The sequence below is a fragment of the Anastrepha obliqua genome, chromosome 1 (genome assembly GCF_027943255.1).
Source record: "Anastrepha obliqua isolate idAnaObli1 chromosome 1, idAnaObli1_1.0, whole genome shotgun sequence".
Lineage (NCBI taxonomy): Eukaryota > Metazoa > Arthropoda > Insecta > Diptera > Tephritidae > Anastrepha > Anastrepha obliqua.
Genome location: NC_072892.1, coordinates 165,519,394 through 165,532,516, shown reverse-complemented (window position 1 = coordinate 165,532,516; position 13,123 = coordinate 165,519,394). Strand labels below are relative to the sequence as shown.

The window sequence follows — 13,123 nt, the reverse complement described above, 5'->3', positions numbered from 1 at the left end:
GAATAAATTAAATGGGTAAAATAAAAAATGGAATTCTAATTATTTCTCAATACTACTACAACTAAGGTAACATTTCAAGCAGTTCCAATCTGAAAGGCGCTAGGTCATTTCACCATTGGTTCGGAGATTTTCGTGTTTGGACCATGGATTCCCGCACCGACTCCAGTATTTGTTTTCGAACCATCTGTAAGCCACTCGAGACTTCTGGGCTCGACCCAAGGCCCTCTCAATTCCGATTCATCATGGTTTGAGACTTTAGATGTTTGCATAGCTTCAGTGTATCCTAACCTTGACCCAAACACCCCGATATCAGAATAACTTTCGCATTTAGTTTATCCTCAATTATTTTTGTTAATAATTTCCTTTCTCAATTTTTTTGGACAGAGGTCTTCTTTGTTATTGCAATTACGAAATATTGGTTCCTCAGTTTATCAATCATTCATAACAAAGCCTATGATATCGACATATTGCTAAGAGAATGGCTGCCCTTTTAAGGTACATTCATTTGTAATTTTGAAATAATAACATTATTTTACTTGACAAATCCTTTATTTATTTCAGTTTCTTTGTTCATTTTTTTTTTACTTTTTTGTCAGGTAATTTTTCTATTGTTCTATTGTGTTTGTATTGTCTCATCTTAAATACTAAAATTATTCTAATCGAAAAATAAAAAAATAAATCATTAAAAATAATCAACAATGAAATCAACAAATCAAAGCTTAGAATCTTCTGCCGGGTGGCAAATACGACGCTTGTGGTGGAACGTACGAGGTGGCTGGTTCAACTGGGGCGGGAGCAGCCTGAGGCGCCTGAGAGGCAAAGTTCAGGACTGGTGCAGCACCGCCAGCACTGCTGGAGGATGGGCCGGGCAGAGAATCGTACTGCGATTGGATGGCGCGTTGGGCATTTTCAGCATCGGCGGGTGTCCTGTACTTAACGAAGTGCACCTCAGGTTTGTTGCTGTTGCTCTGCAGCGAGTTCAATCGGTTGGCCAAATCACCGATGTCCGCTTGCTTGCTAAGCACATAGATGGCAGTGCGCTCATCGCCAGCCGATTTGGCCAGTTGCAAAGCGGCATTCTCGAGTCCAGTGTTTTCGGGTCCCTTGATGAAGACCACGCGCAAGTTCTTTTTCAGTGAGTCGGCGATGTTGTCGTTGGCCCCAATATCGCTAAATTCGTGTTCTGGGGCGGAGTAGGTGTAAAATTCTTTGTTGTACTCATTCTGTGCTGGTTGGATGGGCTGAGAAAGTTGAGCGGCACCACTTGGTGCTAAACCGGACAGATCAACTGCTCCTTGTTGAGGGTAGTTGTATTGAGCCGACGCGACGGCAACCAAGCACAGGACCTGTAAACAAAACAAAAAAGTGAAAATGAAGAGTTTAGAAAAAAATTGTAATCCGTAATTTGCGAAGTTATTGTTTTCGCGAATCCTTGCGTTTTATTTCGTTTATTTCGCGGTGTGAGTCACCTACCACAAATGTACGCATCTTCAGGCTTGCAGCAGTAAGTATTGTTTGGATTGAGTGTTGAGTTGATTATGATTCGATTTCGTCTGCGGCGCGATCTTTATACCATTTAGCTTTGTGTTGCAACGAGCCATTGGCCATCGATGAAATCAAATACCAACTGGCAAAAACAAAAAACAGAAAACAAAAAAAGCAATGGGCAAATGGCCTAGCGTCTTTCAGGCAGAAATTCGCGCAAATTCAATCTGTGCTATAATAAATTATTTTTATTTATTTATTTATTTATTTAAAAGAGTGGCAGTTATTCGTAAAGTATAATAACTTATATGAGGGGCAACAAGGGTGTGCACATGTGTATATACACGGACAGTCAAACTACATTGAAAGTACCAGCTTCCCATTCTCTGGAATAGAAACTGATGTGGGAATGCCTTAGCAACCTAAAGGAACTTAGTGCAACAAATATAATTGTACTTTGCTGGGTTCCGGGTCACTTTGAAATAAATAGTAATGAAAATGCTGATGAGCTCGCTAGGCGGGGGTTGGCAGCAGATTTTGACGGTTCAGAACCATATTGTGGCCTTAATGGGGCAGAAGCTAAATACAGGTAAGTGGTTAGAAGAATATTTAAGGAATTACCCAGTGAGCAGTCACACAAGAACGCCGTCAATTCAAAAGGTTCATGAGACCTTTTACATAGAATAGGGAACTGTATTACTTGCGTAAAGTAGATATCATTAAAGTAGGAGGTTTTTTGAGAGGTGACTATTACTTAAATTAACATCGCTCAGAAATTCACATTGGGAATTAGACAGAGTGTGGACTCCGTTTGGAGGATTGTGAACCCACGGCGCATGTCTTGTGCAACTGTATTGCCTTGGCAAAGGCAAGACTGCACATCTTTCAACGAGATCAAATGGATCCGAATGAAATGAAGAATGCTCCTTGAAAATTTACTAAAAGAATTTGGCCTTCAACCAATTCCCAGCCTGAGGTAGGGAACATATAATAGAAGTAAAGCAAGTCAATAGGACTATTATTAACTGCTCCTAAAACATGTAGTAGGACAAAAAAGATAAATTAGGTCGAATTATCGGGCAAAACCACTGATGCAAAATTATTATTATTATTACGGGTGTACAAAAATAATAAGATTGTAAATACGATGTAGACTTGAAAGATGCGACCTACAATGCTGTCTCACAAAAAGCTCATCCATAGTTGTATGCCTACTCAAGGTAGGTGATGTTTATTTGAGAAACCTTAGTTACTCCAGCGAAAAACTTTCTGATGTTTGATGACCGTTGGTGGACAAATTTATAACTAAGGCTTAATAAAATGATATAACAGAGCTGCGAGTACATTAGTGGATTCATATTTGCACTGAATATTAAGCTCAATCTATCATTCGTTCACAATTCTCTCTACTCCAAATATTTCTTACTATTTTATACAAGCTTTAACCCGCGGCCCCGCTCGCGTAGGAGTAGTTTTGAGGGATTTAGGATATGTATGTAAAAGAATTACAAACTATAATTTCATAGAAAGTATTTTTTTATTAATAACTATAATATTACAATACCCGGCATCCGTTGTTATACCTCGTTGAATAAAATCAAAACAACCAATCAGAAAAATATCAAGCAAAATTATTTTTATTATTTTCTATCTCAAACCGTTTTTGAACTTTGCATTTGGGTCACAGTTGAACAGCTTATGGGGATTATGAAGTCTAGAGTGTGCTATAAATAGTGGGAAATAGGAAAAACTAAGATTTTTTAGATTATATTTAAGCAAATATTCGATTATTAGTGACGAATGAGAGTGGTGGCGCGGCCTGGGGACTGTGGGAAGGGAGTTCCGTCATAAAAACATTCCTATAAACTACATTGGGTGAAAATATGAATGTATAAAAATTTTTACGTTATTTGGTGTTGTAGTTTCGTACTGATGCGCGGACAACGTACAGACATTCACCCCTATAGTATAGATTATATTAGGTGTGCAACTAAGTTCCCGCTGTTTGTCAATAGATGCCGCCAGCAGTCTGTGCTAGTCGATTCTAACATAACCTAAACGTCATAAACCTAGCTCAGACTGCTTCGACACATTAGTGATTTTGCTTTGGTACGAGTATCATATACTTTTGGTTTTGTCTGATTTTGTGCCGAATAATCGCCATTTGCAAGATGTGTTGATTTTCCTCTTTCATTCGAAAAAAAACGGCGGCTGAAGCCAATCAAGAGCTACAAAAAGTTTATGGAGCTGCTGCCTTAAGCGAAACAACGTGCCGAGATTGGTTCCGTCGCTTCAAAGACGGTGATTTTAATGTTGACGACCGTCCGCGTGAAGGAAGGCCAAAAACCTTCGAAGACGCTAAATTGGAGGCATTGCTCAATGAGGATCCATGTCAAATGCAAGAAGAGCTTGCTTCAGTATTAGGAGTTATCCGCCAATCCATCTCCAAGCGATTGCATGCTTTGGGAATGATTCCGAAACAGGGGGCCTGGGTTCCTTATGAATTAAAACCAAGGGAGGTTGAACGTCGTTTTTTCGCCTGTGAACAACTGCTCCAGCGGCAAAAAAGGAAGGGTTTTCTTCTTCGCATCGCGACTGGTAATGAAAAATAGATTCATTACAGCAATCCAAATAAAATCCTTGCCTCGGCCGAATATTCACGCTGCGAATGTTATGCTATGTATTTGGTGGGACCAAGTTGGTGTTATTTATTATGAACTATTAAAACCAAGCGAAACCATCACTGGGGATCGGTATTGACTTCAATTGATGCAATTGAGCCGAGCACTGCGCGAGACCAGCAGTTCCATTCATAGGAAGACATGAAAAAATGGCCTGATCCATGGATAGCCTCAAAAGATGAACAGTTTTATCACGGTGGTATACAAGATCTACCAGAAAGATGGGAAAAAGTAGTAGTCAGCGATGGGCAATACTTTCAATGATTCACTTGTAACCATTTTTTCAGAATAAAGTTGTATTTTTATAAAAAAAAAAAAACAGCGAGAACTTAGTTGCGCACCTAATACTTTTATCATAAATTCCTAGAGTTTAAGTGTGGAATTTAAATCAAATTCTTTAGATTCCGTTCGAAATGGTCGTAAAATACCCCAGCAATTCATGTGCCCTATGCGGTATCTGTGGCCGTGCGAGGGTTGCTACTAGTAAAGCATTCGCCTGCCTATAGACAAGATGAGAAGTTTTTTTTAATTCCGCATACCTTGAAGTGCGCGCGAGATATGGGTCAGACAAGTAACTTTGTTTTACCAGCTCTTATAAATATTCATAATTGACCACCAAATTTGGCATAGCTGTTTAATTCTCAATCTCTTTTTCTATTTCGCTATCTTTGCTATGGTCAACGCTGTTAGAGGCTTAATTGATTTACGCAACCCTTGGCATTAAGATCACAGATACAGGGTGGTCCATCTAGCGTTTGGATGTAATACATCTGTATTGGCAGTGCTCATAAGTGATATCAGCAATAATTACAGTACGGATATAAAAAAAAGAAAAAGAAAACAACGGTAATCCCTTTGATTACTGAATTCAAACTCATTGGGCATACGTTAGTTTATGGCTTGGCATTTGCAAATACAAACTTACTTCAACAAAGTTCAGAAATATTAAAAACATTTTTTTTTTAAATGCTGAATTCTCAATGCAAAATATAAATAATTTACTAACAAAATTCATACGAAGCTTATTTTTACCCGGTTCACCCCAAAAGATTCTCGCGGAGTGCGGTAATAAGGCCACTGGACAAGTGAACTCTGCGCTCCCGCCTACACTTGCCATTACAACGTTCACGACCCTCCCACCCTCGAGAGAAGAGTGGGAACGATGAACCAATGAAAGGCAGTCAAGTCTAGGCATGTATACAGAGATAGCTTAAAGCTCGAGGTCAGGATGGACGGAAGTAGGTATATATTCCGAACATCTGGGAATTTCCTTCAGTTTTCGGTTTCCCGACTACTGTAGTGTATTTCATGAATGCTCAGAAGGCTCAAAAGCTCCAGGATATAGAGGACGGAGATGTATATACCGAACATCTGTGGATCTCCTTCAGTTTTCGGATCCCCGACTATTGTAGTGTCCTTCAGGCAGAACTGATGGCAATAATGAAAGCCGTGACACTGGTACAGTATGATGTGATATCCAGAGAAGATACCTACACTTTTCATTGATAGCCAGGCGGCGATAAAATACCTCACAAAATAGTCGACAACCTCCAAGGTTGCCATGAAATGCCGCCAAACTCGTAACGAGATTGCTGAATCATTTCGCCTAAAGGTAACATGGGTTCCTGGCCATTGCGACATTGAGGGTAACTGTAGAGCCGCTGAACTCGCGAAACTCGGCAATAAATTGAACGCTGAGTACATAGACATACCCTTGCGAACATGTAAGCTGCTTGTCTTTCAGGAAATTGTAAGAGCAGGAAATGAAAGATGACGTAATGAAATCACACACTCGGGCTGGAAATAAGCGCCGCGAAAACCAATAACCACGTAATGGTAGATGACAGTGAAGTGGAGTTCGTTGATAGCTCCTGCAGCCTGGACTGTACACGCAGAAAATAGAGTTGAATAGGCCACGCTCTTAGCAACCGCTCCACAGCAGCAGATCGGCCCCAATTGGAATCCTTAGAAAAGCAGAATGGCTCTATATTGGTCCTAGAACGGTCCTTGATTGGAATCCAAAGAATACCTGAAAAAGATTCATCCGGCATGACTTATCTTCCATAAACACGAACTATGCTAAAACGATAATCTAAGCGCGGACATTGAAGAAGCCGCGTAAAGGCACTATGCTTCTGAAAGGATAAGCCAATGTTTCCAGAAAGAGTCACTGTTTGGTGGTGATTTTGGTGTCGATGGCACCATTGAATCATTTTTTTTTTTAAACTGGGCAAGAAGCCGGCGTTACATTGAAGGACATCAATGGCATTACCTTACCATCTTAACAAATTTTTGTTTCCTTAAATTGAAGGAGATGTACAGAAGACATTTGGTTTCAACAGAACGGCGCCCAATCGAGATTTTGTCGCCAAATTTTATTAGGCAACTTTTGATCGATTTTAATAATTGTTTTCTTAAAATGATCGTAAATGTTTCCGGAAGAGATTGTATAGTCACCTGTTTTTTTTTTATATATGAAAACACTGGGATATTGGAAGTATTTTCATCAAAAATTCAAAAAAAAAAAAAAAAAAACAATGTTAGCACATTGACAATCGGGCAATAAGTTCGGACTCAGCAACCCCAAAATCATTTTGGAATTCTCGAAAAATCTCCACTGTCCGGCGCTACCCGCCACTTTGCTAACCTTACATTTGATCTCTTGCGCACTGTCATCAAAAAACGAATAATTCGACGAAACGGTAATATGAGCCTAGCAGCCTAGAAGCTGTGACTAGACTATCTTTCATGAGGCGCCGTTCAGGCTAATTGTTACGCCAACTATCAGAGACGATTCAACAGTTGAAACATGAAATCGAAGTAGCTTTTGGTGAGATAAATGCCAAAATTCGCGAAAATGTACTGAAGAATTGGGTTGACAGAATGCGCTGGGCTACTGTAAGACGACCAACCGTTGGAAGATTTTTGAATGAATTTGTTTCCCATAATTAACGGCAAGGTCTTCGCTTTGCAATCAAAGAACAGATTCAATAATTCAGATTCAAAAATATTCATTGCTTCACTTATTATTTATAGCCACAAATATTCCTAGCGCTAAATGGACCACCCTGTATGCATGATGTGCAAAGCCGTAACCAATTACCCATATATAAATATATAATATATTATTTCCATACACATACATAAATAGGTTCCACACAGACAATTCTCAAAAATGCATAAAATTTGATTACCTGGCGGCGTTGCGCTGTCATTACAAACTAGCGCGGGCGCTTACTTTCCACCTCGGGGAAGTTATGATGACACAAAGACCTGGAGTTTTCTAAAATCTCTTTAACGACATTGGCGACTTAACATGTTGTAATGATGCTAATGACGCCACAGAAATCGTGCCATAAAACAGCCCCCGCGATAATAAAACTAAAAATAGTAAATACCAAAATGGAATGTGAATTTGTTAATACACAAAGAAATGTGTGTATATTTTGTGGTATTTTGGTTGCTTTATCATTCATGAAATACCAATAATGCCGCCGTAAAAATTCAAATCAGGCTAAACTATGCATAGACGCAGCGAAATGCTGCAGCGCACAGTGGGCGAGCGTAGCGTAAAGCGTGGAAGAAAATAGAGAGGGTTTTCCAATCAAGTTCAAATTTAAGATAGGAGACTTCTGCGTTCAAATAAAGAAAAAAAATTAAAATGGGCGTGACCACTCAACTGTGATTGCCGTTTGTCATACGAAGTTAAAATCGTAAAAGCAGATGGAAGGCGTTCCAGTTTCTAAATTCGAAAGAATTGTTAGAAATGAGTTTTCTTAGAGGTATTAAAGCTATACAACTCTAGGAATGGGAGGGGCGGACTAAGAAAGCACTACTTTCTTAATTAGTGTGATTTTTAATGGTAATTTAAAATAGCCGCAGCCGAACGGGTTGGTGCGTCACTACCTTTTGGGAGTGCGCAGGTTCGAATCCCCGTGCATGAAACAGCAAAATGAGCGATCGCTCCGCGGCAGGTATTAGCAGAATTCCAAGTACAGGGTGGCTGATGAATTTTGCTACATTAAGAAACTCAAATAACTTTTTTTTTAGTGTATGGAATTCATTTATTTTTCATCAAGTTGAAGGTCATTAAATTTTATTAAATGTAGCTTAACTAGTTTTAAAAATAATTGAATTTAAATGCCCCCCATGCTCGTTGACACAAGTGCGGCATCTTAGTAAAAAGTTGTTCATTGCTGCTTTGAGAGGAATAGCCGCAATTGTTGCCCGAATGGATTGTTTTAGTTCATCCAAATTTGTTGGCTTTGTTTTATAAACTTTTTGTTTACATAAACCCCACAAGAAAAAGTCAGGTGCAGTAAGGTCAGGCGACCTGGGGGGGCAACGAAATTCGGAGTTTCTTTAAATCAGTTTATTGGGAAATTTTCGTCGCAACTCTGTCATAACACTCTGGGCTATGTGAGACGTTGCCCCATCTTGTTGAAACCACACAGAGTTGAAAGGAATTCTCTTTCGGCGTAGTTCTGGATAGAAAAATTCTTTCAGCATTTTCAAATAACGGTCTCCAATAACCGTAACGGTGTGACCATTTTCTTCAAAAAAATAAGGCCCGACAATACAGCGTGAAGAAACCGCACACCTGTGGGTTAGAAGTACTCCATATTCGACAATTTTGTTTGTTCACATTGCCGTTTAAATCAAAATGGGCCTCATCAGACATAAAAAGGCAGTTTAACATGTTTTGGTCTTCTTCCACCATTTGCAGGATCTTCTGGCAAAATTCCAAGCGAATCGGCAAGTCTGCTGCATTCAGTTTGTTAACCATTTGAATTTTGTAGGGAAATAAGTTTAAATCTTTGTGCATTATTGTTTGCAAAGACTGTCGGCTGACACCAAGTTGAGCAGATAAGCTTCTTGTTGAAACCCTTGGATTGCTTTGTATAGCTGCAGCTACAGCAGCGATCGTTTCCTCCGTCCGAACTGGTGGGTTTCGATGATAAGGCCTTCTTGCGACTGTTCCTTGCTCAGCAAAATTATTCACCAGTCTCATTATGGTCCATCTGCTCGGGGGATCGCCGCCAAACATCCGCCTGTACTCTCTCTGTACCAAAACTACGGACTCCAGTGCGTGATAGCGGCGGACTATCCAAATTCTTGTTTGCGTGTCCCAGTTATCCATTTTAATAAATTTTAAAGATCAATCTGCAAATTAAAACAAAAATGGAACAGATAACTTAAAAAGAAAAAAAGTTATTCAATTTTTTTTTGGTAGCGGCTTTCATCAGCTACCCTGTATATTTCTCTCATGAAAAAGTTCCTCATTAAAAAACATTTGCCGTTCGGAGTGTGCTTAAACTATAGGTCGCTCCATTTGTGGAACAACATCAAGACGCACGCCTCAAGTATTTATTTATTTTTATATAAAATAGTTCTTAGGCAAATAATTTTTGCAAACACAACCAGAGGATTTTGTAAATGATCGTGAGATGCCACCTCGATCAAACAATTAGCAGAATATATTCAGAAAATTAAAAATACAAGTTTATTCCTGAAAAGTTATATTATTGTCTTCAAAGTACTCCCCATCAACGGGAAGCCACTTATGCCCGTCGAACATGCCGGGCTCGTATAGTCCGTATAGCCATCCCAGTCGTCTTCAATTTTTCTATTACTTCCTTTCGGCTTTTAAAACGCCGAAGTGGTTCCCGGCAGTGATTAGAAGGAAAAAATTGCCGGAAGTCATATCAAGTGAATTCGGTGGCTGTTACATGATATTCGTTTCGTTCTTGGTCAAAAATTCGCGGATAATGATTGTATTGTAAGACGGTGCGCTTTTATGGTACAAAATCCATGAGTTGTTTTCCAAAAAATCCTTTCTTTTTTGGCGATTTGCTTAACATAAACGTCTCATTATACCCAAAAAATAGTCTCTATTAACTATCTCATCTTCTAGGAAAAATTCGTGGTGTACATTACCGTTGTAATCCATAAAAAACCTGAGTATCGCTTTCTTTTTTCACTGAAAACCACCGGGTCGGTTTCAGCCTTACAAATCATATCTTTGGCGATGCCAACGCGTACCCTTTTTGCATGGAATTCAGATCCATTGGAACTAACTTTGCAGCAATATGGCTCAAACCCTAATCATGAACTTTAATGTCTTGAATGGATCCATAAGCAATATTCAATTGCTCTGCAAGTGGTATGGTGGTTAATTTGTGGCTATTGATTAACTTCTCTTTCGCTTTATTGATGTTTTCATCAGTTTTCGATGTCGACGATCTGCCATTACGTTCGTCATATTCGTTAGTCCATCGATCTCTTCTGAAGCATTCGTGCCAGTCGTAAACGGCGGTTTTCTTTAGAGAATCACTATACTAGCGTAACATCTTCATTCCTAGCTTTTCGACTATATTTTCTTTAATGGTACCTCCTTGCGATTCTTCGAATGGCGACCTAACTGAAAATCCTGTATTTTCCATTATTAATGGGATTTTAGGATCAACGTGGGCTATTGACACTGTGCTTAGAAATATGGTAGCCAAATATACTTAGTACCAATATGAAGCAAAGAAAGGAGTGGGTGGCTCCAGGAGATACCCCAAAGCCGAGAGTCAAGCTGGATCTTCATCCAAAGAAGATCCTGATATGTGTTTGGAGGGACTGGGGGGAAAGGGTGCACTGGGAGATGCTAGAAAATAATGCCATGGTCATCAAAAAGCTCTACATTGCCCAGCTACACCGTTACACCATGAAATGATTAACTTTTTGATATAATTATTCCCTTTTATTTACATAAAAGTCTTCGGTAAAAACACTACGAACTTATTCCCCATCCCAATATATTTTAAAAATTCACACTCGAGTTTTCAACTTAATTATTAGAGAAACTAGAAAGTTTCGAGCCCATATCTTTTTAATATATTTTTACTGACACGTCAACATAAGAGCTGAGACAAAGGGAACTAACGAGATTCTCAAGTGAATTTTCTTGAAAGTTGAAAAAAGTGTTCCCATAAATATTCAAATATTGGCTGATATAAAAAAGATATATTTTTCAAAGCTTAACACACCTTAACACACTAAAACCTCCTTTATGGAAATTACAACTAAGTTTCACAGAACACTGCCTGTTTTAAAAATTTTAAATATAGGGTGGGCCATGTAAAATTTACTTTTTGAATCGGCTATAAAAAAAAAACTAATCAATATTTTTTCAAACTTTTTTTTTATTTTGAAGATTGAACATTGTCATTTATGAATGAAAAATAATATCGTTCAAATGACTGCCACGACTGCCTTTACAGTAGGCCATTCGATCAACCCAATCTTTAAGCACATTTTCGATTGTTTGAGCTCGAATTTCATGAATGGCAACTTCGATTTCGTGTTTTAAGACATCAATCGTCTGTGGATGGTTTGCATAGCATTTGTCCTTAACGGCTCCCCACAAAAAATAGTCCAAAGGGCTTAAATCACAGCTCCGAGGCGGCCAATTGATATCGGAATTTCGGCTGATTATTCGGTTTTCAAAAACGGTAGCAAAAAGTTCGAGTGTAACTTTGGCAGTGTGACAAGTTGCACCGTCCTGTTGAAACCAAATGTCGTCCATGTCATCCTCTTCAATTTTTGGAAACAGAAACTCGTTGAGCATGTCACGGTAATGCTCGCCATTTATTGCAACCGCGGATGCATTTGCTTCTCTACAGTAACGTGTGGATTTTCTGAGCCCCAAATCCGACAATTTTGCTTATTAACGTAGCCACCGATGTGAAAATCAGAAAAGAAGAAGAAGACTCACCACTTTGAAAATATGTTTCAATATTTCCCAATTTTGTTCAAGCGTATAGCGTCCCATTTCGTAAATGTCAAACCTTTAATTAAATTATGAACACATTTGACATGTCATTTGTGTTACCATTCTCAAAAAAGTAGGTGGTTCAAAAAGCAAACGCTATATGACCCACCCTGTAGTAGTCAAGTCTAGAAGCTTGAAAAAGCTGTGACACCAAACTGAAAATCATTTTTCTATTCTAATCTTCTAATTCCATAAATCTAAATATTACGCTAAAGATTGCGTTCACAAAAAGTTTAAAATTCCAACATTCAAAAAGCTATTTTTTGGCGCCGTTAGTCCACTGTACAGCATACCAATAGCCGCTTGCCCGATGAATGGCCGCGGGGCTTAAAAATGCGCGCGACATTAATTGCTGACCACATAAACACTCTAGTATCTGTCCAACGAATCACGAACGAAAACTATAAAACTAATAAAAACTTAGACAAAACTAACAGTGTCAATACGACCACAATGGAAGCAAGCAGAATTAACAAAGCAAGTTAAGATTATCGGCAAGTATTTAGTAATGCAGAAACTAATAAAGTATAGGATGAGTAAGTTAGTGCGAATCATCAAAAGAATTTTCACCAAAACCTCTCAAACAATACTCGTAAACGAAGCAAGGCGATGTGTTTTCATGTTGCAAGATCCAGTCGACCACGGTGAGCTCGGGCAGCACCGATGATCCTTTTGGAAATAACATATGACGACTCGAGCATTTGTACCCACTGCAAACTTGTTTAGGATCTCGGAGTCATAATCAAATACCCAGTGACTACTTGGCTGATCCGGCCTGGTGATGATGCCCGGATTCGAAATCCCGGAAATGAAATGCCAAATAATAGAAAAAGTGTTTCTAAGAGCTGTGAATTAGATTTGTGGGTTATATGTCCGAGCTACTCCTCCAATTTGTGTTATGCATCTTGATGTTGTCTCACAATTTCATACTTTCATTTCAATTCTTCATAAGGACAAATGACTTTTAATGAAAAGGTGTTTCAAGGTCACATTTGCCGAGGGTCAATCGCAATTTTTTTGTATCATTGGCGTTTCATGACTGGAATACCAATCAATAGAAATTTGTACCATTCTGAAAGTAGCAGACTGGATAACTGTGTGGAGATGGAGCGGGAAGCTTAATTTTGTTGCAAGACGG

General features: G+C 38.9%; 1 protein-coding gene across 1 annotated transcript; it reads right to left on the bottom strand.

Moving 5' to 3' along the window:
* Nucleotides 1–690: 690 nt before the first annotated feature.
* LOC129253448 (uncharacterized) lies at nt 691–1,553 on the bottom strand. Its single transcript, XM_054891820.1, has 2 exons — nt 1,474–1,553; nt 691–1,346 (listed from the first exon to the last, which is right to left on the bottom strand). The coding sequence occupies exons 1-2, from the start codon at nt 1,486–1,488 to the stop codon at nt 720–722; spliced, it is 642 nt and encodes a 213-aa protein (XP_054747795.1). The 5' UTR covers nt 1,489–1,553; the 3' UTR covers nt 691–719.
* Between the last annotated feature and the right edge of the window lie 11,570 nt (nt 1,554–13,123).